This window comes from Paramacrobiotus metropolitanus, unplaced genomic scaffold (assembly GCF_019649055.1).
Source record: "Paramacrobiotus metropolitanus isolate TYO unplaced genomic scaffold, Prichtersi_v1.0 Parri_scaffold0000024, whole genome shotgun sequence".
NCBI lineage: Eukaryota > Metazoa > Tardigrada > Eutardigrada > Parachela > Macrobiotidae > Paramacrobiotus > Paramacrobiotus metropolitanus.
Genome location: NW_026570244.1, coordinates 1,189,272 through 1,213,523, shown reverse-complemented (window position 1 = coordinate 1,213,523; position 24,252 = coordinate 1,189,272). Strand labels below are relative to the sequence as shown.

At 47.1% G+C, this 24,252-nt stretch overlaps 5 protein-coding genes and 1 long non-coding RNA gene across 9 annotated transcripts; 4 read left to right on the top strand and 2 right to left on the bottom strand.

The window, feature by feature from the left end:
- The first annotated feature begins 58 nt into the window (after positions 1–58).
- On the top strand, positions 59–3,559 carry LOC129587306 (uncharacterized). The gene is made up of 5 exons (XM_055480987.1): positions 59–513; positions 1,001–1,213; positions 1,693–1,923; positions 1,998–2,710; positions 2,819–3,559. The coding sequence occupies exons 1-5, from the start codon at positions 166–168 to the stop codon at positions 3,303–3,305; spliced, it is 1,992 nt and encodes a 663-aa protein (XP_055336962.1). The 5' UTR covers positions 59–165; the 3' UTR covers positions 3,306–3,559.
- LOC129587315 (uncharacterized) lies at positions 905–7,098 on the bottom strand. The gene is made up of 3 exons (XR_008690349.1): positions 6,868–7,098; positions 3,670–3,751; positions 905–1,235 (listed from the first exon to the last, which is right to left on the bottom strand). It is a non-coding gene; the product is annotated as an uncharacterized LOC129587315 (long non-coding RNA).
- Positions 4,094–5,780, top strand: LOC129587313 (uncharacterized). The gene is made up of 4 exons (XM_055481000.1): positions 4,094–4,698; positions 4,960–5,105; positions 5,182–5,365; positions 5,427–5,780. Exons 1-4 carry the CDS (start codon positions 4,548–4,550, stop codon positions 5,675–5,677), a joined length of 732 nt encoding a protein of 243 aa, XP_055336975.1. The 5' UTR covers positions 4,094–4,547; the 3' UTR covers positions 5,678–5,780.
- A 1,449-nt stretch (positions 7,099–8,547) lies between the features above and the next one.
- Positions 8,548–9,463, top strand: LOC129587258 (uncharacterized). Its single transcript, XM_055480897.1, has 4 exons — positions 8,548–8,715; positions 8,949–9,165; positions 9,235–9,373; positions 9,427–9,463. The coding sequence occupies exons 1-4, from the start codon at positions 8,548–8,550 to the stop codon at positions 9,461–9,463; spliced, it is 561 nt and encodes a 186-aa protein (XP_055336872.1).
- Positions 9,464–10,838: 1,375 nt separating this feature from the next.
- On the top strand, positions 10,839–12,793 carry LOC129587314 (uncharacterized). Of its 4 annotated transcripts, none has more exons than XM_055481004.1 (3): positions 10,839–10,908; positions 11,415–12,153; positions 12,267–12,793. In XM_055481004.1, the coding sequence occupies exons 2-3, from the start codon at positions 11,912–11,914 to the stop codon at positions 12,388–12,390; spliced, it is 366 nt and encodes a 121-aa protein (XP_055336979.1). In that variant the 5' UTR covers positions 10,839–10,908; positions 11,415–11,911; the 3' UTR covers positions 12,391–12,793. The 4 variants fall into 4 exon arrangements, with proteins under 4 accessions (XP_055336979.1, XP_055336977.1, XP_055336976.1 ...); XM_055481002.1 differs by lacking the exon at positions 10,839–10,908 and adding an exon at positions 10,931–11,100; XM_055481001.1 differs by lacking the exon at positions 10,839–10,908 and adding an exon at positions 10,931–11,194.
- Positions 12,691–18,161, bottom strand: LOC129587305 (coatomer subunit gamma-2-like). The gene is made up of 7 exons (XM_055480986.1): positions 17,537–18,161; positions 16,817–17,029; positions 16,134–16,364; positions 15,650–16,060; positions 14,876–15,403; positions 13,973–14,462; positions 12,691–13,453 (listed from the first exon to the last, which is right to left on the bottom strand). The coding sequence occupies exons 1-7, from the start codon at positions 17,852–17,854 to the stop codon at positions 12,939–12,941; spliced, it is 2,706 nt and encodes a 901-aa protein (XP_055336961.1). The 5' UTR covers positions 17,855–18,161; the 3' UTR covers positions 12,691–12,938.
- Positions 18,162–24,252: the final 6,091 nt, after the last annotated feature.

Below are 24,252 nucleotides of genomic sequence, written 5' to 3'. Positions count from 1 at the left end.
CAGTCTTGCAGCCTCTTTTCAGTCGACGTCATTAATTTTGAATTTTGGATGGCCAGTGTAAATCTGCATTTTGACTTGTATCATCGTTACCAGCGATCGCATGGCGACGGCGTTATCGGTTGTAGAAGATTGTTCTCCTGGTTTTTGTTTAAGCCTTTCGTTGCGATGAATGCGAACGGCGGTATGCCAATGGCGTGGGCGCCATCACACTGTGATTTGACGGAGAACGGGAAAAACTGCCGTTTGACTGGGGAGAACCCGTTTGAACTGCGCAGTCTGCTGACGGTGGAGCGCAGCACGGTGCTGCAGGAGGCGCGCATCTTCAACGAGACGCCGGTGAACGTGCGCAAGTGCAGTCTGGTGCTGACCAAGATCCTGTACATGCTCAACCAGGGCGAGACGCTCAGCACGCGCGAGGCCACCAACTTCTTCTTCGCCATCACCAAACTCTTCCAGTCCAGCGATGTTCCTTTGCGAAGACTCGTCTTCCTCTGCATCAAGGAACTCTGCAAGGTATGTCGTGGTTTTGAGCTGGTTAAATCCGTAGGTAAATTCTAAAACCTTGGGAGATGGCTGTTTTTGCTGTAATATTCAAGATGGAAGTACTTGGTTGAGTTGTTCGTGCAGCCGAATACTCGCTGTGCACGCTGCTAGTGCTAACGCTAGCTGGCTGTTGGTGATTGCTTACCAACTTGTTTGTCTTCATAATAGAACACCCTTCCCCATTTTCATGTATGGTATTGTTTCTAGCTGAATTCTTAATTTTAGGATTTTATGCTTGAAGTTTTTTATTCGCATTTCTGGAATTTTTGGTCGCCATTATTATTTAGTTTTGATTTTTTTCATGGATTTTACTCTCAGCTGGCGCTGTCGCTTGTATTTTATGGTATTGATTTTACTGTCAAATCATCAGCTGCACTATTAGAGTGTCACTAGTTTGCATTAAGCGTAATTCTGATTAATTTCCATTGCGGAAATAATTAATCGATCGATTGATTAGGTGGCGGAGGACGTGATCATCGTGACCAGTAGTCTGATGAAGGACATGACGGGCAAGGAGGAGGCGTACCGCGCCGCGGCCATCCGCGCGCTGTGCATGATCGTCGACCAGTCCATGCTGCAGTCCGTCGAGCGCTACATGAAGCAGGCCATCGTCGACAAGAGCCCCCACGTCGCCAGCGCCGCCTTGCTCGCTTCGCTCCACTTCTGCCAGGTAAATTAACTACGGCATCTGCCTACCGCAAATATCATTTTCAACCATTTTGTTATTAATTTTTAACCCATTTATATGTATTTGATGGACCGGACCGGTACCGCTTAATCGGCGATTCGTCCGTTTTGCTTTTCACCACTTTGCATTAATTGAAATGCTGATGTAGATATTTTTTATTGAGAGAGAGATTAATTTATAGCGCTGTGGGCGGTTGATCAGTCCATATCTTACAGATATTTAGCGTGTGGTTGGATATTGATTTATTGGTTGACACATTGATTTACTCTTAATTTATTGATATTGATTTGATCAGAAGTTATTGATTTACATATTACGAATTTACCGTTTCTTAGAGATTCTTATGCGTTTATTTACTATTACTTGATCGGTTATCGTCCAGGCGTCGTCGCTGTCTAGAGTCTGTATTTTGCGGAAGAAACAGCGATGGTAACGCAGCTGTGTTGTTTGTGTTTAAACAGCGCGGCGGGCAGAGCGCGGAGGTGGTGAAGCGCTGGGCGAACGAGGTGCAGGAGGCGACGAACAGCGACAACCCCATGGTGCAGTACCACGCCCTTGCTCTGCTCTACAACATCCGCAAGGGGGATAGACTGGCCGTCAACAAATTGCTGGCCAAGTTCACCGCCGGCCGCTACTTGAAGTCCCCGCTGGCCGTCTGCTTCCTCGTCAAGGTCGTCGCCAAAACCATCCAGGTCAGTCACGACGCTTCCTAATTTAAATAGACGACTGGCTGGTCATTCCAATGTTGCATATTTGTCATCTCCAGGAAGAGGCCGGGCTGGGCCAGATCAACTCGAGTAATTTCGACTTCCTGGAGTCCTGCCTCCGTCACAAGTCGGAGATGGTGGTCAACGAGGCGGCGCACGCGCTGGTCAACCTGCGGCACGCCAGCGGCCGCGATCTGACGCCGGCGCTCTCCGTCCTCCACCTCTTCCGCGCCTCCGACCGCCCCGTCCTCCGCCACACCGCCCATCGCGCCCTGACCCACCTCCCGTCCGCCTGCAACGAGAACAGCCCCGCCGGCTGCAGCCACGCGCAGCCCTCTTCCTCCCGCTGCTGCAGTCCGCTGCGCTCCTTGTCCTCCAACCAGATGCCGCGCAGTCAGCCGCTGGCCAGCAGCAGCTCCTCGGGCGTCATGCGCCGCACCCGCCTGCGCCGCTACCGCACCGAGCCGTACCTGCTGGCGCTGCGGGCGGAGCTGAAGAAGGAGAGCGGCCTGTCGCCGCGCACGCCGCTGAAGCACGACAACCCCTTCGAGCCGCTGGACCTGTCGCAGGCCATGGCCAGCAAGTGGGCCGACTTCCTCGACCAGGAGCAGCGCGCCCGCTCCAACGAGGACGCCGGCTTCGCCTGGTCCATCGACCACATGGCGGCGCTGCAGCCGGTGGACATTCCGCACCAGGACGTCCTGCGCACCGAACTGCTCAAGCACGTGGTGTCCGAGTCGGACGAGGAGGACGCGCAGGACCACATTCGCCGGTAAATTTATTACTCCGCAGTGATGGAATTATGAAGTCGCTGTGAATGACTTTTTTAAAATTGTTGACATGATTTTTTTCTATGAAAATTGTTTCTTTCTTGTTGCAGATTTTTCAACGACGACGCGGTGCACCCGATGACGCCGACGCCGGACAGCAAGCGCCGGCCCGCGCCGTCGAGCGACGAGGAAGACTCGGACAGCGAGGCGGAGGCGCTGATGTTGGGCGTGGTGCGCATGCCCTCCTACACCCTCGAACGGCCGCCGCCCTCCGCCCGCCAGCAGCGCGACGCCGCCGTGCAGACGGAGGTGTCCATCCCGGCGCGCATGGACTTTAGCCGCCACTTCGCCGACTACCAGTTGGCGCGGGGGGCGCTGCGTCCCCTCGGGCATCTCCACCCCAGCCGCTCCTTCTCGACGGCCACCATCCGGCGCCGCCTCTTCCCCGACGACCCCGGCCCGCCGGAGCGCGAAAAGGAGACGAGCGCCGCGCCGGCGCCTCTCCGCGCGCCCTCGTTTAATTTCCTCGTTGAACCGGAGCAGCCGGGTTCGCTCCTGGCCAATCTGGACGAATCCATGGGCTTCGGGATGGTGTAGGACAGTAGGAGCCTCAGATGCGTGCTTTCACTCACGTCTTTCCCTGCGGTATCTGCATACGTGTGTCGCCGATTCAACTGTCGGCTTCGATGCATTTTTGCAATTTTTTTTCCCGGCAGTTTTGTTGATGTTTTTTAGCGTTTATGTCAGTGTGCGAGTATGATGGTGATCGGGATGCAGCAATAATAATAATTTTCGGCTTTTTTTGGATGTTTACGAATTGCGGCAGAACGCTAAGCGGAGCTGAATAAATTCATGGCAATCGTGCGGTGTTTATATATATTGTACGTCTACAGATACTCGGCTGATGGACGTGCAGTGGGCGTAGCGTTAACGCTGCAGCCCGGCAGCCGGTGCAACTGACCATATCGCGAATAGAATATCCATAGCGCACGACGGCTGTACGCGGCCGGTGTGACGCCGCAGTCGGACTGTGAGGTTTCGTGCTACGACAAAAACAACGATTTAACAGATATGTCACACTCAGCGGCCGTGTTCTGCTGGACCGGCTGGCGTTATCAGCAGGTTCAAGGTGCACGTCGGCTAGCAGTCGCAATAATTATAACTTGGCAGTTACGTATGCACTGCATACTATATGAGCCGGCGGAAAGCGAGGTCACGAACGCGGACGGACATTACGTTGCGCCTTATTTAACGGCTCGCTCGATCGGGCCACGTTCAAGTACACAGTACATCGATTATGAGCATTGCACAGTATATTGTACATTTTGTACAAATTGACATTCTTACTCATGCTTCTATGCGATTATTGCTGCTCGTAAGACGTAGGTAGACCGTATTACATTTAACATTATACTGTCTGCCGGCATATACAGATATTTGCATTGCACCTTGTATTTTGTACAGTATGTTGGCGGTGGTGATTCGGCACTGCGTTGTCACTTGGCAGTGACCAGGATGGTTGGTATCGTGCTTTCCGCCGACTGCACCGGCAACGACGCGACACCGAGCTGAGAACTGCAGCAGCGCGCGGACACTTGCCAGCAGCTTGTTGATTGTTTACTCCGGTTGCTGCATAATACAGCGGTGTATTCCGGGGCATCCAGCTAGTCGCGCAAGCTGCCCACGATGGGCCAGTACTGCTGACGACTGCTGGCACACTAGCTGCACACTTCCGACGCACTGGATCATTTGGACGGATAGCTAATATTCGTAATCCGCTGATTGATATTCCACATTCGCTGGCCTGGCATCAATCCATCACTCGTGGCGTGTAGTGTTATGAGCCGGCGCTGTGCCGTCCTGTACCGGCCAGTCGTGTTGCGGGGAGTGAGCGCATGCCGGTGGCGGTTATTCGTGTCCAGTGTGCCGGTGCCGGGCCTGCTGCTGCAGCTGCTCATCGGCGCCGTCTCCGTTGTGTCCTTGCAAAGCAGTAAGATAACTAAATGCCCTCTCTAGTCTCTACCGATTTTTTTTCATCTGTATACATGACCGCTATCTTCGTTGATGACCAGTACGCGTATACTCAACAGCGGCTCTCCCCGACAGTTTTTTTACATAGTACGTCAAAGGTCACGCCATATATACAGATATATATGCAGGTGCTGAGCAATGAGCTCTAGGATAGGCATGAGTCGCCTGTGTACATGTACTGGTACCTTACTTAACTAAACATATAATCTGCGGATCGCAGGCGCCACCGTCCTGAGTCCCCGTTGCGGCAGTACCCTGCGCTCGGCCTGGGGCAACCTGACCTACCCGGCCGACTTCCCGCAGCGGCCCTACGTCTTCGGCCTGAAATGCCGCTGGACCATCCGGCTCCCCTCTCCCACCGGCCAGGTACCGTGCTTCGTCATACAGTATCCATCACCCGGCACCGCCGTCACCGCTGTCCGTTCGGACACTACCGTTGCAGGTGCGCGTGACCTTTCCCTACCTGGTGCTGCGGCCCATGGACTTCTTGCTGGTGGCCGATCCCGCCGTGATCGGCGCTAGTCGCGTCTGCTCCCCTCCCCATGACAGCGCCGCCACGCAGACGGCGGACGCCCCACTGACCACTCGCGATCTCTCGCCGACGACGGCGCCACCGACCAGCAGCGGTAGCGACGCTTTCCCGTCCAGTGCGCAAACGCATAACAATGTGTTCTACTGTTGTTGCAGTACTGTTGTATCGCGGGGCGGAAGCCGGCAGCGGCCCGCCCGACGCCGAGGTCAGCTTCACGGCGCCGGGAGCGTCCGTGGTGGTGGAGCTGTGCCCCAGCGCCTTCCCTTTGGGCGTCACCAAGGGCCTGGGCCTCATCTTCCTGTGGGAGGACGCCAGCAACGCCGACAACGCCAGCGCCCACGCCGCGCTGGATTACGACGTGCCCAGCTTCTTCCCGCCCAACCTCACCGGCCTGCCAGCAAACTGATTCTCCTTCCGCTTTACTGGACGCCTGGCGATCATTCCGGGTTAAAAATCTGCGCCTGTTTTATACAGTTAATAACATTTATTATCTGCAGCCTGCGCATGCACCGCGCAAGAAATTGTGCCGAATATTATTAATTTTTTAATTGGAAAATAATAATAAAACACACCTTTATCAAAGCATCATTGCAAGATACTCCTTAAACAGACGCTCCACCGAACCTGTTTTGACCACTTAAACCCTTGCGCATAAGAATAGAAAAGCTGACCCTGATGAAAAAGGAATATTTTACTCCGTAATCAGAATAACCGCGGAAAAACAAAAGAAGGAAATTCAGGGACTTGCCGCGCTTGGAGCAGTGGCAACCGCCCGGTGGGGTCAGTGTGAACTGGGGTATCTACATCAGCACTCAAAGAAGAAAATCCGCATTATTTTCAGTTCTCGCAGTAAAAAGACATTCCCGCTAAACCTGCAAGTTGTATGGGAAGCGTCCTTGACAATTTTTTCTTCTTGTTATTTTCCCGATAAGGCTAATCGGGATGTTCAGTTGATCGGACAATAAGAGAACCAGCTCACTGACTCGAGGACTCAATACACTGCAACGGTCCCCTTTTTTTAATTGCCGATCTCTACTCTCGATCGCCTTCCCGCCGTCCTTTGGATAAGCCTTCGCACGTTTCATACGGACTCCGCAAATAGTCCCGCAGCCTGTCCGCGCACAGACGCTGTCCTAGGTATTTGTAATGTTTGCCTTTTGGCGCATATTTTTGTCAAATTGGTGAAATGGACCTGGCCACTCTCGCAGATAAGTACTTGTAGAAGCCCGACCGATCCTCATAGTCATGTGTAAGGTGTTACCAAATCGTATCTTTTTAAAGTTTGTTGCTGACCATTGTGATCAAAGACCAGTATAAGAATGCCGATTGTCTTTTTCCACCCGATGCATTAAGAAGATTTTTACACTTCAAACCGAAAATTGTACATTGTACTGATACAACTAATGCAAATAATGTACGATTTTCATACTCTACATCCGTATGAATATTCCGTGTTAGGCTTGTGTTCTAAGTGTAATAATATGAGTCCTGTACTTAATTTTATGGCATCAGCATGTTAAAGGCTTGTGTTTTATAACAAATTATTATTCAGACTCGTACATACAGTAATACGAAATATGTTCGACTGTTACTTACTCGACAGTGGTCCAAAATTCGTTTACCTCCCGAATTCGAAGCTGCACCGCTGTCCGGAAATAATGGCATAATAAGTGTGAGGTCTAGTGCTCCATAATTACCTCTTGACTTTCGAGTAACCACTGGGCAGAGGGTATTATTAAATGCACTCTGACAAATTGACAATCTTCCAACACGTACTACGTAGTACGTACTCGTACTCAGTGTTCATGGTTAATTACGGCACTGAAAACGTTCTAAAGCATCTTTGCCATCAAAATAATATACGCACCGCCACCTCTTTACTGTTGTAGATAGCAGAACCTCGTGAGTGCCTGCCCTTTGCCAAGCGACTGCATGAGTTTATCTGTACATGTTTAGTTTAGTAATTATGTTCATTTTTTTATGCGGTTGGTGTGTATTGCATTGTAGCTTGCCATACATCCTGCATATTTTGTATTTGTGATCGTCCTTTCCTTATTCTTAACATCTATAATCCCTGTCATATATACATTCTTATAGAAAATACCAAAAAAAAGATTCATGTGTAAAGTAGAGGAGAGCAAGCGGTCTTTTACCTTATTGCAGTTTCCGTTGCACAAGTTTTGTTTACAAAACTTTTCAAAAAAGAATAGGTTATGCGTGCTTTTTCCCCTAATTTGTAATAGGGTTTTTTTGCCGCATAACAGCAAACGGAACTCAATAAAGGTTGTTATATATATACAAAGGACGCTCCAAAAGTAAGTTTCCCTATTTTGCCTCCCTGCCATTTGAAGCAATAGACATGTGATATATTTTTTGTTGTATAAACAGTTATGTAAATTAATTAGAGAAATAAGAATCAAAAGATTCAATGAAGAACTGGGAAAACGAAAAACAGAATATCAATACCACTTATACATTAATTTCCACGAGTTTTTTCGAAGCTCGTTCTTTTATTACCACTTCCGTCCCTGTTATAATTTCGACAGCAAATTTAAAGTAGCAGCTACAAATACTGTTCTTAACATTACTGCAATATCAGAATGGTTTGAAAAATTTACGGAGGAGAGCAAACATTTTTCTTCTCCACGACGCCGGAATCTCCCTTTTCAGCCTTCTTGCTGATATGAATCCAAAAGTTCTTGGCATCAATAAAAAGGAAATTTCATGCGCAGTCATGCGCCTCTTGGACACAAATAACTTCAAGTTGTACCGACAACAATAATGTTTTACAAGAAATTTTCGATTTTTTACCGTCTGGCACCTTGAGCAGCTCTGTGGTTTTTCCACCTAGTCACCGAGAGTTTTTACTTTTCTGGAAAAGCATTGCAAAGAAGTTATTTTGTTTCGTACTTGAAATTAGGACAGAAAAGAATTAGTAATCTAATGATATTTGGTGCTTTCCGAAAATTGAGCAGGAAGACTGAGAAAAATAACAAAAACTGTCGGGGTAAAACCCGTGGCAAAGTGCCGAAAACCTTGAACGGCTTTCTCGGCAGTTCTTCTCCATTTGATTGTAGTTAGGTAGAGTTATATTTTATTTCGGTTCGTTAATGAAGGACGTTTCTAAAAATATGGTTTATAAGAACTAAAAGCGTTCGAGCCGGGAGATTCAAAATAGGGAAACTTACTTTTGGAGCGTCCTTTGTATATTCTGTTTCTGTCAAATGAACACACTTGCTCCGAAGCGTCGCTGAAGCTATCACAAGTTGAATGACTATGTATGTGGTGAGTGTGTGTTATTTTGCTGTAGACCAGCATGGAAAGCCGGGCCAGGCCAGTCTGCCTGCATTTCGACGCGTGCTGCACGGGGTCAACAGGTTCGGCCATCAGAATACGGTGGCAGTGCGCAGCCTGGACGGCGTTTGGTGGCTAGGTTTTATACAGGTCAGTGTGTTCTATGTACCAAGAAAGAACGCCAGAGTGGAGAATAAACCAGTGCGTATTGGGCTTGCGTACGTTTTGTCATTGTGGTGTTGCGTCCTGCGTTGGGTGTAAGGATGACATGTGAAATGAGCAGTCTCCGGGATGGGAGTGGCCGAGTGGGTGATTCCCGTGCGAACTCCACCACCCCTTCGGCGGGTCCGAGATTAAGTGTGTAGTCGTGACCTTTGTTGCAGGATCTGACAGTGGACGAGAGTTTTGCGTTCGTGGAATTTGATTCCAGGAAAAAGCCCGCGTGCTGGATACTCTCCCGCTTCGTACACCCTTTGCCGCTCCTTTTCGACAACAAGTCACTGACCGAGTGGAGGAATAAGCCGGTATGGGTAGCGCTACGCGACGAGATGGACGGGCCATTTCGGTTTCGTCCTGCCACTTTGCTGGAGTGTGTTAAACGTGAGTTCTATAAGTAAAAGTTTAATCTGGATCGTGTTAAGGCAAGGTGATTGAAAGGGGTTTTTACAGTGTGTCGCTTGTGCTACGTCAGATGGCAGACTTCCGGCGTGACCTCTTCGGCCTTTATTGAAGTGGTGGACCGCTGTCAAATAGTGGAACACCTGCCTTCCGATGAAATGCCCTTTCAAGAGAAGAGCAACCTTTTGACGTATAGGAAATTCATTATCCCTGTTTTGAAAACGGGCCGGGTTCTTGAGGAAGCCGCCGATGTATACCGCCTCATCACACTTTCGCGTAAGCTACCAAGACGATCGTTGCAATCCGGCAACTGCGCTGTCGGACGGTTGCCGCTTTCACCTGAGCGTTGGATGGGAGTCGTGTACTTTCCTTGTCATAACGCACAGTACGGACACGATCATCGAGCACGAAAGAACTAGACTTGCTTTGCATGCAATCTTGGATGAACACTTCAATAGCCGGCATCATGGACAACCTTTAAGATACCCGAACTGCCCCGACAACGGGGAATTTTGTGGAAATATTAATGATGCAGGTGCAACTTTTTGCGGTAAAGCTTGCAATCGTACGCTTCTAGTACTACTCGTACGGTCGTTTAACAACGGTGTAAGTGGACCACCTAAAATAGAAAACTCCACAAACCGATTTTCTTCCGGTTTTTTTCTTTACCCGACTAAACCGAATGTACCCTTTACAGAGTACTTGAAATTTGTCAAAAATCTTGAGCCGTTTTCTCGCAGTGGCGTCGTAAAGATCAGTGACGAAAGCACTTTAGCCACGCCAGGTGACCCACTGCACTACACGAATAGAATTGCAGTCACCGCGACCCATGTGCGGCTGCGTCATCGCCGTGACGAAGTTAGCACATGGACATATAAACAAAAGCGAATTCATTTTAACAGAAATTAGATCTGAAGAACAGAAGGAAAAAATGAATTGTGAAGAAAAAATGAAGTCTGAACTGCAAAGCGCAGTCGCACATGTGTGGCGCATTGACTGCAGTTCTATTTGTGTAGTGCAGTGGCTCACGTGGCGTGACTAAAGTGCTTTCGTCACTGATCTTCACGACGCAACTGCAAGAAAACGGCTCAAGATCTTTTAAAGATTTCAAGTACTTTGTAAAGGGCACATCCTGTTTAATCTGGTAAAGAAAAAAGCCGGAACAAAATCGGTTTGTGGAGTTGTATACGAGTATTGTAAACGACCGTACCAAGACAAGTATCAAACGCAATTGACACTTATTAATACTGTGATATTATCTTAAAGTATTATTACAATCATAATGGTACATTATTATCACACAATTAATAATAGTAATACAATAGACTAATAGATGCTATGGAAAAGTGGAGACGCTTTAGCAGCGCTCATGGTATGGTACTAATGGTAGCTACTAGCTACTGCAAGTATTACTCACTGGTCAGTCATGGACTCATGGTGCATGATTTTACAGAATATTTTTTGATAACCTCGCTCAGAATCGGTTTAGTCTGTACTAAACGATGGTTTTATTATAGAATCTGAGAGTATTAGTCCGAAAACCAGCATCTGCAGTATGTCGCATAGCATTCTGATGGAAATATTGGCTAATCTGCACCTGCAAGCTCGAATGCGGATCAAACGGTAAATTACGTAGTTAGTTGTTGCCGTTGGTAACTTGGTACCCACCGTGTCCTACAGTTTCCTTACCCCTAAAATCACCGCCCAAGCCTCCAGTAAAATACTGTAAGCTTTGCTTAACGGCTAAGTCACCTGGTACATGGTAAGAAATCCGTTTACATACACGAAAACTTCCACTTTCGCGCACTCGCAAACCCCCTTTGCGTTGTTTTATGACGTTTTGGAGCCAGGTGATTTTGTCTGTACCGAGGCATTAAAACTGTTTGGGCGCGCAACATCCGGTTGGGAGTTATAGCTGTAAGAAAATTTCCAAAAGTTTAAATGCAATCTGGTATACCAAAAGTCTCATTATACATATACCGACCTCCTTAAATTTTGCACATAAAAGCACGTAAGTAAGAGGACCGTTTTTACACTAACAATTGTAAAATGACTTTTACAGTTTTAAGTAAGTAATCAGATTAGTAGATTTAGTGGTCAGAGTCCGGCGTTGACTCTGACCACTGCTCTGCTCTGCTCTGACCATGCAGACGTAAATATGGATTTTTATTGGTAATGTCCCGTTTCTTTGTTTGCGGTTTTCGATGTTAAAGCCCGTGTAATTTATTTAGCGTTTGCTGGTTGTGGCATGCGATATCCAGCGCTCCTGGGACACTCGACGAGCATGTCATAATCAGCTTCACAGGTTGTGTCTCCACGAATTGTCTACTCGACAATTGTTACAACACGGCACTGTTGCTGCATCGTGCAGTCAATTCCGCAACCAAGAGCCTCACCATAACGGACCTTAACCGCAAGGAGCACACTTTCTTCATCCCAGCTTGGCTGGGCGTTACCAACATCCACCTGCCCCTGTGGTCATTGGAAATGGCCGTTTTCCTTTTTCTGGTTCGTTGTACGAGTACAGTGACACGAGTTCGTTGTTGAAACACGGCATCATGCGCCGCATTGCGCCCTTCAAAGGTCACTGTCAGAGCTTGATCCTGCACAACTGCCAGTTATCCGGTCTGTTTTGTAATCCTATCTTGGACATGTGCTGTACGATGAAGAAGATCCAGTCCCGATCCCCGCGGCGGAGAAGCATCTGATTATCCCAGCCAACGACTTGATGATGGGCGGGCAGGGAACTTTATTTACTATGAATACCACAGAGATCACGCTTCACCGGTTCATGCTGCCCTGCGTCGACGGTTGGGAGGCCGTCATGAGCCGGTTCATGCGCGCCATCGACGCCGCGTTCCCGGCCGCCGGCGCCGATGTGTACCGGAAAGTGCGGGCCATTCACGCACGTTGGCTGGAGAAGCTCAGTTATCCCGACGAATGGCAGCGCATTCGCCAGATGTTGTCCGTGTAAGTGCTGCAGTATATACTGTATATGGCGGTAAAAAAAGCTGCGATACCGTCACATCTTTGCATGGCGCTCACGCCGTGACATTGACCTAATCGTTTATGATTTAATACAGATTCAGTGGATTTCAATCGGACGGGACACCACTGCACTGGGACACTGTTGACCTGAGGCAGCTGGACATTGGCCAGCTGAGCACGATGGCCTTGTTGGCCGTCAGCGAGGCTTTTCGACTGTGAGGGGAATCTGATGTTTTTGTTTGTGCGTGCAGTACAAGCTGTATATGGATCGCATTGATGAGTGAGCTGCGGAGGAAATGCACGACTTGATGCCTTTTCGCGAAAGATAACTTTCATTTCAAGCCAGCTGTTTCGCTTTAGGCAGTCCTGCTGGCGTTAGCAAGCGATTGCCGATTGCAAATTCCACATGTTGCCGGGCAGCACGGCTGTCCGCCACGGAGAACCAGTCCACGTTCTATATATTTGTAAAGGTCACCGACATTTCGGTTGTATAGAATTTACAACTGTTTGCGATCTGCGTATAACGAAAGAAACTGCCAAATATTATTATCATTATTAATAAAACTTTATCAATAATAATTAATAATCAACTACAGCTTTATAAAGCATCATTGCAGGATAATCGCCGAATAAACTTCCTAAATAAACAGTTGCGCGTAAGAACAAAAGCTGAGAAAAGGAATAAGTTAATTCACTACCCGAGAACGGCGCAAACACAAGAAAACACGATGAAAAACCCTTCTTCGACAAGGATGGGCGGAGGCGGACTACATGGCCTGGATGATGGCCTCGTTGACGTCGGGGTCCTCGCTGCGCACCTCCAGCTTCATGGCCACGCCGCTGTCCCCCGCGGCGGCCAGGCGGCAGCGCACCAGCACGGCGACGTTCCCGCGGAAGACGCCCGCCATGAGCAGCACGTGGGCGCTCTTCTCGGCGGGCACGCGGTCGCTGCGGTCCAGCGGCTGCATGCCGAAGAAGCCGACGACGCTGTCGGCGGCCTCCTGCAGCTGCTTGAACTGATTAAGGGCGTAGGTGGAGCTGCTCTCGCGGTCGGCGCCCAGCTCCTCCCAGGCGGCGGCGAAGTTGGCCACGATGGTGCGCTGCACGTGGTCCGCCAGCGTGATCTCCACCGGCTCGAGGGAGTACGCCTCGGGGTAGCCCTCCTCGTCCACCTCGCCCGTGTTGGGGTCGCAGTCCTTCGCCGTGAACTGCAGGGAACACTCCAGAGCCCCCGTGGCCGCCACGTCGTCCTCCGGCAGGCGCACGCGCGTGTACGTCGTTCCTGCGACGAGTAACGCAACAAGAACCATCAGAAAAAATTCGAAAAACCAAAAACCGATTATTACGTTAACAATTTTAATGCCTAATCTTAATAGGCAATAAAAACACGTGACGACAAATTAATAACACACACTGTTCCTGCGGCGAATATTACACAAAAAATATAAAAAATTATTTTATTAAATTAAAAAAATATAAAACACGTCGCTCCTGTGTCGAATAAAATAAATTAAAATAAAAAAGAGAACACCACAAAATAAATATGAAAAAATTCAAAAATAAATACCGAATATTACCTTAATAAATTTAATACCTATCTTTAAAAGGCATTAAAAACACGTGACAACAAATTAATAACACACTGTTCCTGCGGCGAGTATTATACAAAAAAATATAAAAAATAGTTTTATCAAATTAAAAAATATAAAACACGTCGCTCTGGGGTCGAAAAAATAAATAAAAACAAAACAGAGAAGAATAATGATAAAAATTGAGGAAAATAATAGACGCCGCCACTCACCGGGCACGTTGCACTCCAACTTAGCGCAGGGAATGGTCCCGTCGACGACGAAGCCGGTGTCGGCGGCGGCCTCGACCTTGACGGTGACGTTCTCGAGGAGCTGGTCGTTCATGGTGTTGGTGCAGTCGAACTGGAAGACGAGGTCGTGCGCGAAGGTGTGCTTGATGCACTTGACGACGTACTCCGTCTCCGGCTCCGTCAGCTGCACCGGCGCCGACGATTTGAAGAGCGGTCCGAGGGCGGCGATCTGCGGCATCTTCTTGAAGGTCTCGACATACGAGTCCACGGCGCTGGCCGTCGCCGGCGTGGCCGCGGCGCCGCCGCCGGGGGTGTCGGCCGCGGCCGCCCGCACCTGCGTGGCGGTGGCGGCGTCGGGGCGCGGACGCTTCTCCTCGGCCGTGACGATGGGCACGCTGCGCAGATCGAAGGGCTCCTCGGTGGGGGCGCTCACGTAGCTGTGCAACGCGCGCTCCAACGACACCAGCGACACCTGCGGCAGCGATTACCATTTAACTGAATTTTTATAGTAACTCAATTAATAATAGTTCTTTTTAATCGATTTTTAACCTGATTTTCCAGTTTAAATTACTAATTTTTAATTTAGTTCTCAGGCGAAACTAAAAAGTTAAACGTTTAAATTGATCTTTGAGCGAAGCTAAAAAGGGAAACTATTTTTCAAAATAATTATGGTATTTTAATTATAATATATATTCAATTTTTAAAAAATTTAATTCATAACAGTCATCATAATTGGGTAATGTTTAACTACAAATGTACAGTAATTTCTCTGTTTCTTTCAAATTAATTTTAAAGCGAAGAAAACCACGCGAACGAAATGGACAATTGGCCGAAAAGCCGACCGACAAAATAATAAAAAAATTAAAAATACTGCAGACGCAATACCTGCAGCGCGCCGAGGATGTAGTGGTTGTAGAGCGCGGTCTGGTGGCTGTCCAGCACGTAGAAGTAGTAGGTGGCGCGGTCGCGCACCTCGTCGTCCTGGTCCATCATGCAGCGCTTGAGCAGCACCATGATGTTGGCGCGCAGCTCCTCGTTGAAGGCGGCGAACTTGGCCATGGCGGTGACGGCGGCGGCGCGCACGGGCGCGTTCTCCAGGATGACGCGGTTGTAGATGTAGCGGATGTACTTGTGCGGCTGCCGGGCCCGGGGGCCCTCGCGGCCCAGCAGCGCCAGGATGCGCACGGCCAGGTTGGTGTGCTCGCAGTCCTCGATGAACTCGCACAGGTGCGTCAGGCCCGTCTCGCGCGCCTCCGCGTTGTCCTCCACGATGCTGACCAGCGTGTCCACCAGCGCGCGCTTGAACTCGTACCCGCCCTCCTCGCGCAGCATCCCCGCTAAATACGTCATCATCAGCGCGTGCTTCTTCGGGAACTTGAGGCACAACGCCTTCACCGCGTTCACCACCACCACCTGCACCAATCAAACCCACCCGATTACCAACAAAATAAATTTCATTTTTTTATATAAATAGATTTATTTTGAAAATAAATACACAGCACACCCGATTAATAACAAATTAACCATCAGTAATACTTGCCAAATAAGCAAATTTATTTCAAAATAAATACAAGACACACCAGATTAATCGGAAAAATAAATTTCAGTAGTAAAATTAAATAAGCAGATTTATCTCAAATTAATAAACAACACACTCGCCTTGAATTCGTCGCTAATGTCGTTCATGAATGACGTGATCTGCTTCATGAGCCGGTCGACGTTGCCCTCGTTGCCGGTCTTGAGGAGCGTGGTGATGGCCAGCGTGGCGATGGAGCGGTTGGTGTCGGTGATGAGGTTCTCCAGGTCCATGTTGCAGGCGCTGACCGCGGCCGGGTGCGTCATGGCCAGCTGGCTCAAGGTGCGCACGGCGGTGTAGCGGATGGTGGGCTTGGCGGAGGAGCAGAAGAGCTGCAGCACGGAGATGGCCGGCGTCAGTTCGCGGCCGCTGGCGTGCCGCAGGTTGACTAAGGCGTGCGCCGCCTCGTTGACCACCATCTCCGACTTGTGACGGAGGCACGACTCCAGGAAGTCAAAGTTACTCGCGTTGATCTGGCCTAAACCGGCCTCTTCCTGGAAAAATACGATATGAAACATTTAAATCACCAGTCGATCCTCTATTTAACAAGGAAGAGTCCTGACTGACCTGGATGGTCTTGGCGACGACCTTGACGAGGAAGCAGACGGCCAGCGGGGACTTGAGATAGCGGCCGGCGGTGAACTTGGCCAGCAGTTTGTTGACGGCCAGTCGGTCGCCCTTGCGGATGTTGTAGAGCAGCGCCAGGGCGTGGTACTGCACCATGGGGTTGTCGCTGTTCGTCGCCTCCTGCACCTCGTTCGCCCAGCGCTTCACCACCTCCGCGCTCGGCCCGCCGCGCTGCCACACAAATAAAACACCTCTTATGGTTGCCGCTCACTGTTCCGCAAAACAAAAACCAGACAGCAACGACGCCTGGACGATATCCAATCAATTGATAAATTAACAGTAAATAAATCTCTAAGAAACGGTAAATAATCGGGTCACACGGATCAATTAATTGGGATTAAATCAATACGTTAACCAATAAATCGATATTCCACTAAACGTTAAATCCCTGTCTGATAAAATCATAAACCGTCAACAAAATTATAAATTATTCTCTCAATAGATAACAGATATTTACAGCAGCATTTCAGTTAAAGCAAAGTGGTGAATAACAAAAAAGTCAACCTCTGAATAAGTGGTACCGGCCCGGTGACTCCGTCCACGAAGTACGTAGATATAAACGGATAAAACGATTTTTAAAAACTGCAGCTGCGGCTGGCAGATGGCGTTGTTAAATTAGGTACCTGGCAGAAATGGAGCGAAGCGAGTAAGGCGGCGCTGGCGACGTGGGGGCTCTTGTCGACGACGGCCTGCTTCATGTAGCGCTCGACGGACTGCAGCATGGACTGGTCGACGATCATGCACAGCGCGCGGATGGCCGCGGCGCGGTACGCCTCCTCCTTGCCCGTCATGTCCTTCATCAGACTACTGGTCACGATGATCACGTCCTCCGCCACCTAACCAATCAACTGGCTGATTACTTTTGCAATGGAAATTAACCAAATTACGCTTATCCAAACTAGTAGTAGTGACACTGACACACTAGTAATGCACTTAACGATTTGAAAGTACAGAGTACAAGCGTCAATGATAAAGACGCAGCCAGCACCAGCTGAAGGAAAGATCCATGAAAAACTCGAAACTGATTACAAACTGCAAACGAAATTTCAGAAATAAAAAAAAAATTCCCAGAATTTTTCAGGATTAAGTAATCAACTACAAAAAATGCCACAAGTAGATAAAAAAGGGGAAAAGTGTTTTAGTAAAATTTAAGAACAGAAACAATCTGAAACATGAAACCAATCAGCAGCAGGCTAGCAGCCAGCTAGCGTCAGCAGCGTGCACAGCGAATTTTCAGTTGCACGAACCAAGTCCTGCGATCTTAAATATTTCAGCAACACCAGCCCTCTCCCAAGGTTTTACAATTTATCTACGGATAAAACTAGCACAAAACCACAACACACCTTGCAGAGTTCCTTGATGCAGAGGAAGACGAGTCTTCGCAAAGGAACATCGCTGGACTGGAAGAGTTTGGTGATGGCGAAGAAGAAGTTGGTGGCCTCGCGCGTGCTGAGCGTCTCGCCCTGGTTGAGCATGTAGAGGATCTTGGTCAGCACCAGACTGCACTTGCGCACGTTCACCGGCGTCTCGTTGAAGATGCGCGCCTCCTGCAGCACCGTGCTCCTGTCCAGGTTGCGGAAGGGGTTCTCCGCGCCGCCCGCGTCCTCGTCCTTCTTCTCGCCGCGACCGCCCTTCATCATGTTGTAGTACGACGAAGCCATGCCTCAGTGAAATGAATTTCTGATCACTTTCAGTTAGCGACAGCAAGTCTCTGCAGCGTGTGCACGGACAGCGCTACGAAGGATTAATCCGAAAGCCACACAGCACACGGTGTCAAATCCACGTGTCTGCACTGCGCTAAAGCTACGCAATAGATTCAATAAGTTCGTAAAGATAGCTATCTGTTTAAAGCAGCAGCAATCAGATCATATTATAATCAACCTATAATTAACAAAAAGACAAAGTACATAATTGCAGTTTATACTTTTAAATTAATAATGCTCATGAAGCAAGAATTATGCCACTCAGTGCTCAGTGGCTCAGTAGCGATGATGTGGCAGGATGCTAGATACGGTACGGTACGTATTAAAGCGACACAGCGCTGCAGTGGTAGCGGTAGCACTCACACACGTAACGTAGCATATGGCTCGTACCGTAGCGTGCAGTCGCAGGCTCGCAGTAATTCCTGCTTACGTAATGTTAGGCCCAACGCCACAGCGCCGTCAGCGCGGTAATAATCAAGCGAGCGAGCGAAGCGAGCGAAGCGTTTTTAATTTATATGTGTAACGGGGCGAACCGGAGAACCGGGTTTCCGGGGTCCAGGAGCGAAGCCCCTGGCCGGGTTTTGGGGCGGAGCCCCAATAAGCAGGGGGTGCGGGGGGCGCAACCCCCCGCTGAAGCAATTGAGAAGGTAGTTTAAAATCGTAAACCTAACCGGGTTATAATTGACGGACCCAATGGGGAAATGTGTGTTCGACCGTAAATTTGGACCCAGCGCAAACGCGTAGACCGGGTCGGGTGGTGGCATTTTGGGGAACCGCAACGTAAATCATAACCCGGTCATTATTGACGAACCCGCCGTAGTAATATACGGGGGGTCCGGAAATTTGGACCCGGTCCGGATTTTTTTAGCGGCTCTGGGTGGAGCTGTTTTGGGGAGCCGTAACGTAAATCATAACCCGGTCATTATTGACGAACCCGCCGCAGTAATATACGAGGGGTCCGGAAATTCGGACCCGGTCCGGATTTTTTTAGCGGCCCGGGTGGTGCAGTTTTGAGAAACTGTAACGTTAATTATAACCGGGTTATTAATGATGAACTTGCCGTAGTAGTATACGGGAGGTCCGGAAATTTAGACTTGTTGCGGATTTTATTGGCGACCCCGGTTGGAACAGTTTTGAGAAACCGTAACGTAAATTATAACCGGGTTTCTTAGCGACCCGGGGTGTGTCAGTTTTGGGAAATCGTAACTTAATTTATAACTGTCTTATTATTGACGAACCCGCAGTAATATACAGGTGCTCGAAAAATCTGAACCCGTAAAAATTTTTTGGAGCAGCGACCTTGGGTGTTTGGTGTTCTAGGAAAGCCGACGTTAAACAAAATACTTATGCATTTTTCAGGAGTCCGCCGTACAAGTGTGGAGGTATCCCGTTTTATGGACCCGGTCCGATAATTTTGTTCGGTGGTGAAGTTTTTATGTTAACGGGTCCCGTAACATTTTACTTCCGTCGTGAACAGCCCTTGCAACCATTTCAAAATACTATCAAACGAACAATCGTTTCCGCAAAGGATTACAACGACGGGATACTGTTAGTGCTACTGTTGCCGTAAAGGATTACCGCGCAACTTATTGTCACCGTTTCGGGTTACGGTAACCGTTAGTTTAACCTTATAGCATTAAAAGTTGTCTTAATGTATTGCACTTACTTCAATAATTGGCGGTTTCTATAAAAGAGCTGAGGGCGAAGACGAGATGCAACGCAAACAGCCATTTGATTGTCGCTTAAAAAAGTGCATGTAATAATTCTAAGAAATGCTTACTTGAATAAGATTTAGAATCACTCACACCGGTGTTCATCAAAGATGGTCTACAGAGATTTGCGCTCACACAGCTTGCAAGTTATAACTTTATTTATAGGGGTACGCTTAGGAAGCGCGCATTCGAAATTTGTTAAATTTTAAACAAATCCAACGGATTCTTAGACTTTTTAGCAATTGTTGGAAATATGCTTTGACTTGTTGCCATAGCAAAGCATTTACGTTGCCGTAGCAGAGCATTTATTTAGAAAAGTCAGCGAACTGAAGAGCCATTGCTACCGTTACTAACGTTAACACTGTTTATTGTTGTTCACATTATGATAACTAATCGTTACGCTTTACCGCTACCAGCGTTACCACTCAAACCAACCGTTGCCACTATTAAATGTTACGCTACCCTAATTGTAACAAGGTATTGCACCTGTGTCAGTTTTTGGTAGTGTATTTTGTCCCTTTTTTGTTGAAACTGAAGACATAGCCGAAGGCGACGCCGAGCTGCGGCGCGAGCCACCAAAATTTCGCGCTACCGAGCGCTACCGAGTAGCGAGTAAAACGAAAGGATTCCACTGTCCTATTATTCTGAAGAGATTCTTCTTGTAGTTCCGCTTAAACGTTTTGCTACTGTGATGATACGTTACGAAACTACCGTTTCCACGAAAACCGAAGGCAGAGCCGAAGCCGACGCCAAGCTGCAACGCGAGCGAGCGCAGCGAAACGAGCGGAACAGCAAATAAAACGCAAGGATTCTATTGTCCTTTTATTCTAAAGAGATTACTCTTACAGTTCCGATTGAGCGTTTCGTTATCGCGATGATACACTAGCGAAAACCGTAGGCGGAGCCGAAGGCAACGCCGAGCTGCGGCGCGAGCAAGCGCAGCGCAGCGAGCGAAGCAGCAAGTAAAACGAGAGGATTATGCTGTCATATTCTTCTGAAAAGATTGTTCTTATAGCTCCGATTGAAGTTTTTGTAACTGTGATGACACGGTAGCGAGCTTCCATTTTACAGAAACCGAAGGCGGAGCCGAAGGCGACGCAAAGCTGCGGCGCGAGCAAACATTCGATGCAAGCAGAACAGCAAGTAAAACAAGAGCATTCCATTGTCCTTCTTATTAAAAAAATTTTGCGGATTAAATTCCATCACCGTTATGAAATTTGATAGCAAACTATCGTTCCGAAAAAAACCGAAGAAAAAGCCGTGCGGCGGCGCAATTGAAGCATCTAATAGAACGAAACATTTATTTTTGTACTTCAAACTTTTGTTTCAATAAATAAAACAAAATCTTAAAAAAATCTCCATGAAATTTTAAATATCAATTTTGCAAATGGAAAACGAATTTGATTGCTTGATCAAATTTTCGCGCCTTGTGCTAATACTCCCTATCTCAAACTTCAAAACAAGCTCATTTATGAAGCATTAAATAAATCTTTAATACAAGAGTACGAATGAAATAAACTTCAGCGATTAAAGTTTTTGCTTTTTGCGGAGAAAAAGAGGAGATCTAGGACAAAGTAGTGTGAATTTAACTGAGCAAAACTACACTTAAGCTGATGCCTCGATATCTTTTCTCAAAGTGAACTGATTTTCGCAGTTGACATATCACAAAATTTGAAAATGAATTCTAAATAAAACGGCATTATTATTTTCATGAAACCTTGGCAGCAGTTTTTGAGAACTCCTCGAACGGCTGAAATCAGCTTAATTCTGACCAATTAAACTGAGCAAAACTGTATAGTCCCAGATATTTGACAATGCAGAAAACAGAGATCAAAGTTTCTGACTACTTAATACTATTTTAAAATCTACACTAAATTCCCTACAATTTGAACCGTACAGGCACGATATGAGTGAAAGATGACGGAAGATATAGCCCTTCGAAGTCAATCAGCTTAAGTCAGCGATTTCTCAGTTAAAGTCACACTAGGTCAAAGGTCTTTTCTATTTCATACACCGGGGTTCACAGAAATTTAAACACGTGGCCCTGCCCTCACGAGCATTGGGTAATTTCCAACATAGTCAGTAGAGTGGTGAAATTCCCCATCTTTGAAACAAGATTTAACAAAATTCACAACTTTTTAAGACTTTCGGAAAAATTGTTGTGGATATATTTTGAAGAAAATTACGCCATTCATGAACATTATTGTAGACGAAACATTCTGGCAAGCTTAGTCAAATCAACACCCAAACAATAAAAGGCTTGCACCAGGTCGAGTTAAGTTAGTACGTCAAGACCAAAAGCGACTGTGGAATACCAGCCGTAGTTATATGCCACAAACGGTCACTGTGTTTTCAAAACCATGGTAAGTATGAGTTACTCGATCGTTTTTCTGCTTCAGAATAAAATCGACCGAATTAAACTGAAAACCATAGAAAAACATGGTACGCTTTACCAAGAAAATCATCCAGTTAGGAACCGTTACTGCGTTATTGCTACCCACGTTGCCCCTACCACCAGACATCGAACAAGGTGTTGAAACAACAAATCGTTTGCGCAATAATTTAAGCCTAACCAGGCGTTACGAAAAACATTGGACCCTAAAACAGAAATCTGCACCGGCGCTTCTCAGATCCTGCGTGGTTACATCGGGATACACCGTTTGTGTGAATCAATGTACCAATTCATCTGCAGCAAAGACAATCTTTCCGTGAATTTGAAAATATTGAGATTTAAATGGCTGAAACTTCTATGCGTCTGACGACTAACTGGAACAAATTAAAACAAAGAGTTTTTTTAGGATATTAACTACCGGCGGAGAATCGTATTCAGCTTAAAATCAGAAGGCTAGAAGTTTGCGGAATATTGACAGCGTAGTCACATATTCGGTATAGAATGGGCTTTTTTGCCAAAAAAATGAAACGACTCGGTAACTTTACCGGTAAGCATTGCCATCGAGTTCTGGCCTAATGCCATCTAGCGAATATTTAAAGATCTGAAGCGAAACATATTTTCTGCTTGCCATGGATCGCGAGCACCAAATCCAATAATTCTAAGTTTATGATTTACCACCAAAAATTGGTTTGATGGACCGTCACGTACTCTTAAAATAGTTTGCAGAAAATCACTGACTTGCAGCCAGCCAACGACTGCGGTGCAGCGTGTATGGCAATTCAAGGTCGCCAGAAGTCAAGTGACGGTGACTGTGTTCAGTGTAGCTATCTGACTGATGAATTGAGCTGCCAAACCATTTCACAAATTTCGCTCTTAATTGCGGTTGCGGTGGAAAATCCCTTCAGTTTTGTTTTTTCCTTTGCAAGCGGTAGGTTTGGAAACTCATCCTGCGCAAACGATTGTACTTGACGGATAATGGCCTGGGTTGCGATTCTTGAACAGGCTCTAATTCTTCTGATCCAATATAAACGCACCCACTAAATGAACGGAGAAGTAGAAGCCGAACGTTCCCACTAAATTAGGTCTGTCGGAGAGCCGTATAAAAGTCTTAACAAGTTGAAGGCAACATATAGTATCTTAAAATAAAGAATCTGGTGCATAATGGACGGCTTTGTGCGATAAAGCATTTACAATATTAGTGCCCGCGTTGCAATTGCTTGCGTGGCCACATCTGATCATGTGGCAGTCCATTTGTGCCACCCGCGGGGTCGTCATTGTCATTCATATCAGTATTATCATAAATATCACGAAATGAGATTTCCAAAGGGGGCGGCAAGCTCGTATCGCGCTGCGTCGCGTTTGAGAGTATGGAAAGATTTAGACAGACTGGTGGATAGCGGTAAACTCGTGCCAGTCAATCACACCGACTGTCGACTCAGCGTTCAGCTATTATAAATAACCGCTTAGTTGCTTATCGGACGCAAAATCGACTGTACAATGGCGAGCGTAACCGCAAACAGTATTTTGGAAGCCCACCCTCCCCTTCCGCGTAGTAACAAAAAATTTAAATTTTTAATTTTCGGAATTTAGTTTTACGTAGAAGGTTAACCAGAAAAAATTTGCGCGTTATAGAAAGACATCGTTTATCTTTTTACACGCAATTTTCAGCCATTAAAAAACCATTTCATCTTTCGAAATTCTGATGTAGTTTTTTGGAACGCGTGCACCAGTACAAAACTCATGGAATACTGTACTTTTTTTTAACGGAAGCAAACATAAAAAACATTCAAAAATCATATCTGTTTACACACAATTTTCAGCCAACAAAAAACCATTTCATCTTACGAAATTCTGAACGTAGTTTCTTGAAACGCCTGCGCCAGTACGAAGCTCAAAGAATACTACACCTTTTTTAACGGAAGCAAAAATAGAAAGCTTTCAAAAATAATATATTGTATCAGCATACATAATTCCGTAAAACGGCACAAAAATAATCATATCATATCGGCATCGTAGCATTGGCAAAAACTGATATCTGAGCAGCTCTGCTGATAAGCCTTCCACAGCATATGCAACAGCTACAAAAAGCGAATAGACTTTCCACGACTTCTGTTGCAGTCTTGCCCAACCGAATCTTTTACAACAACAAAAATTTACACGCTCGCTCGCTTGCACTAAGGGCGGTTACGACTTTTATACTATTTAGAGAAATTTTTCCTCGCGTTGCGCTGCTTGGCAGAGGAACACTGGTT

Bases quoted from the DNA above. Each gene is read 5' to 3' on its own strand.
- LOC129587306 (XM_055480987.1), top strand. From the start codon at position 166: ATGAATGCGAACGGCGGTATGCCAATGGCGTGGGCGCCATCACACTGT. The intron at 514-1,000 runs GTATGTCGTGGT...TCGATTGATTAG, and splicing joins GCATCAAGGAACTCTGCAAG to GTGGCGGAGGACGTGATCAT. The intron at 1,214-1,692 runs GTAAATTAACTA...GTGTTTAAACAG, and splicing joins CTTCGCTCCACTTCTGCCAG to CGCGGCGGGCAGAGCGCGGA.
- LOC129587313 (XM_055481000.1), top strand. From the start codon at position 4,548: ATGAGCCGGCGCTGTGCCGTCCTGTACCGGCCAGTCGTGTTGCGGGGA. The intron at 4,699-4,959 runs GTAAGATAACTA...TGCGGATCGCAG, and splicing joins CGTTGTGTCCTTGCAAAGCA to GCGCCACCGTCCTGAGTCCC. The intron at 5,106-5,181 runs GTACCGTGCTTC...CTACCGTTGCAG, and splicing joins TCCCCTCTCCCACCGGCCAG to GTGCGCGTGACCTTTCCCTA.
- LOC129587258 (XM_055480897.1), top strand. From the start codon at position 8,548: ATGTATGTGGTGAGTGTGTGTTATTTTGCTGTAGACCAGCATGGAAAG. The intron at 8,716-8,948 runs GTCAGTGTGTTC...CCTTTGTTGCAG, and splicing joins GGTGGCTAGGTTTTATACAG to GATCTGACAGTGGACGAGAG. The intron at 9,166-9,234 runs GTGAGTTCTATA...GGGTTTTTACAG, and splicing joins TTTGCTGGAGTGTGTTAAAC to TGTGTCGCTTGTGCTACGTC.
- LOC129587314 (XM_055481004.1), top strand. From the start codon at position 11,912: ATGATGGGCGGGCAGGGAACTTTATTTACTATGAATACCACAGAGATC. The intron at 12,154-12,266 runs GTAAGTGCTGCA...GATTTAATACAG, and splicing joins ATTCGCCAGATGTTGTCCGT to ATTCAGTGGATTTCAATCGG.
- LOC129587305 (XM_055480986.1), bottom strand. From the start codon at position 17,854: ATGGCTTCGTCGTACTACAACATGATGAAGGGCGGTCGCGGCGAGAAG. The intron at 16,365-16,816 runs GTACCTAATTTA...TTTGTGTGGCAG, and splicing joins CTTCGCTCCATTTCTGCCAG to CGCGGCGGGCCGAGCGCGGA. The intron at 13,454-13,972 runs GTGAGTGGCGGC...TACTCGTCGCAG, and splicing joins GTTGGAGTGCAACGTGCCCG to GAACGACGTACACGCGCGTG.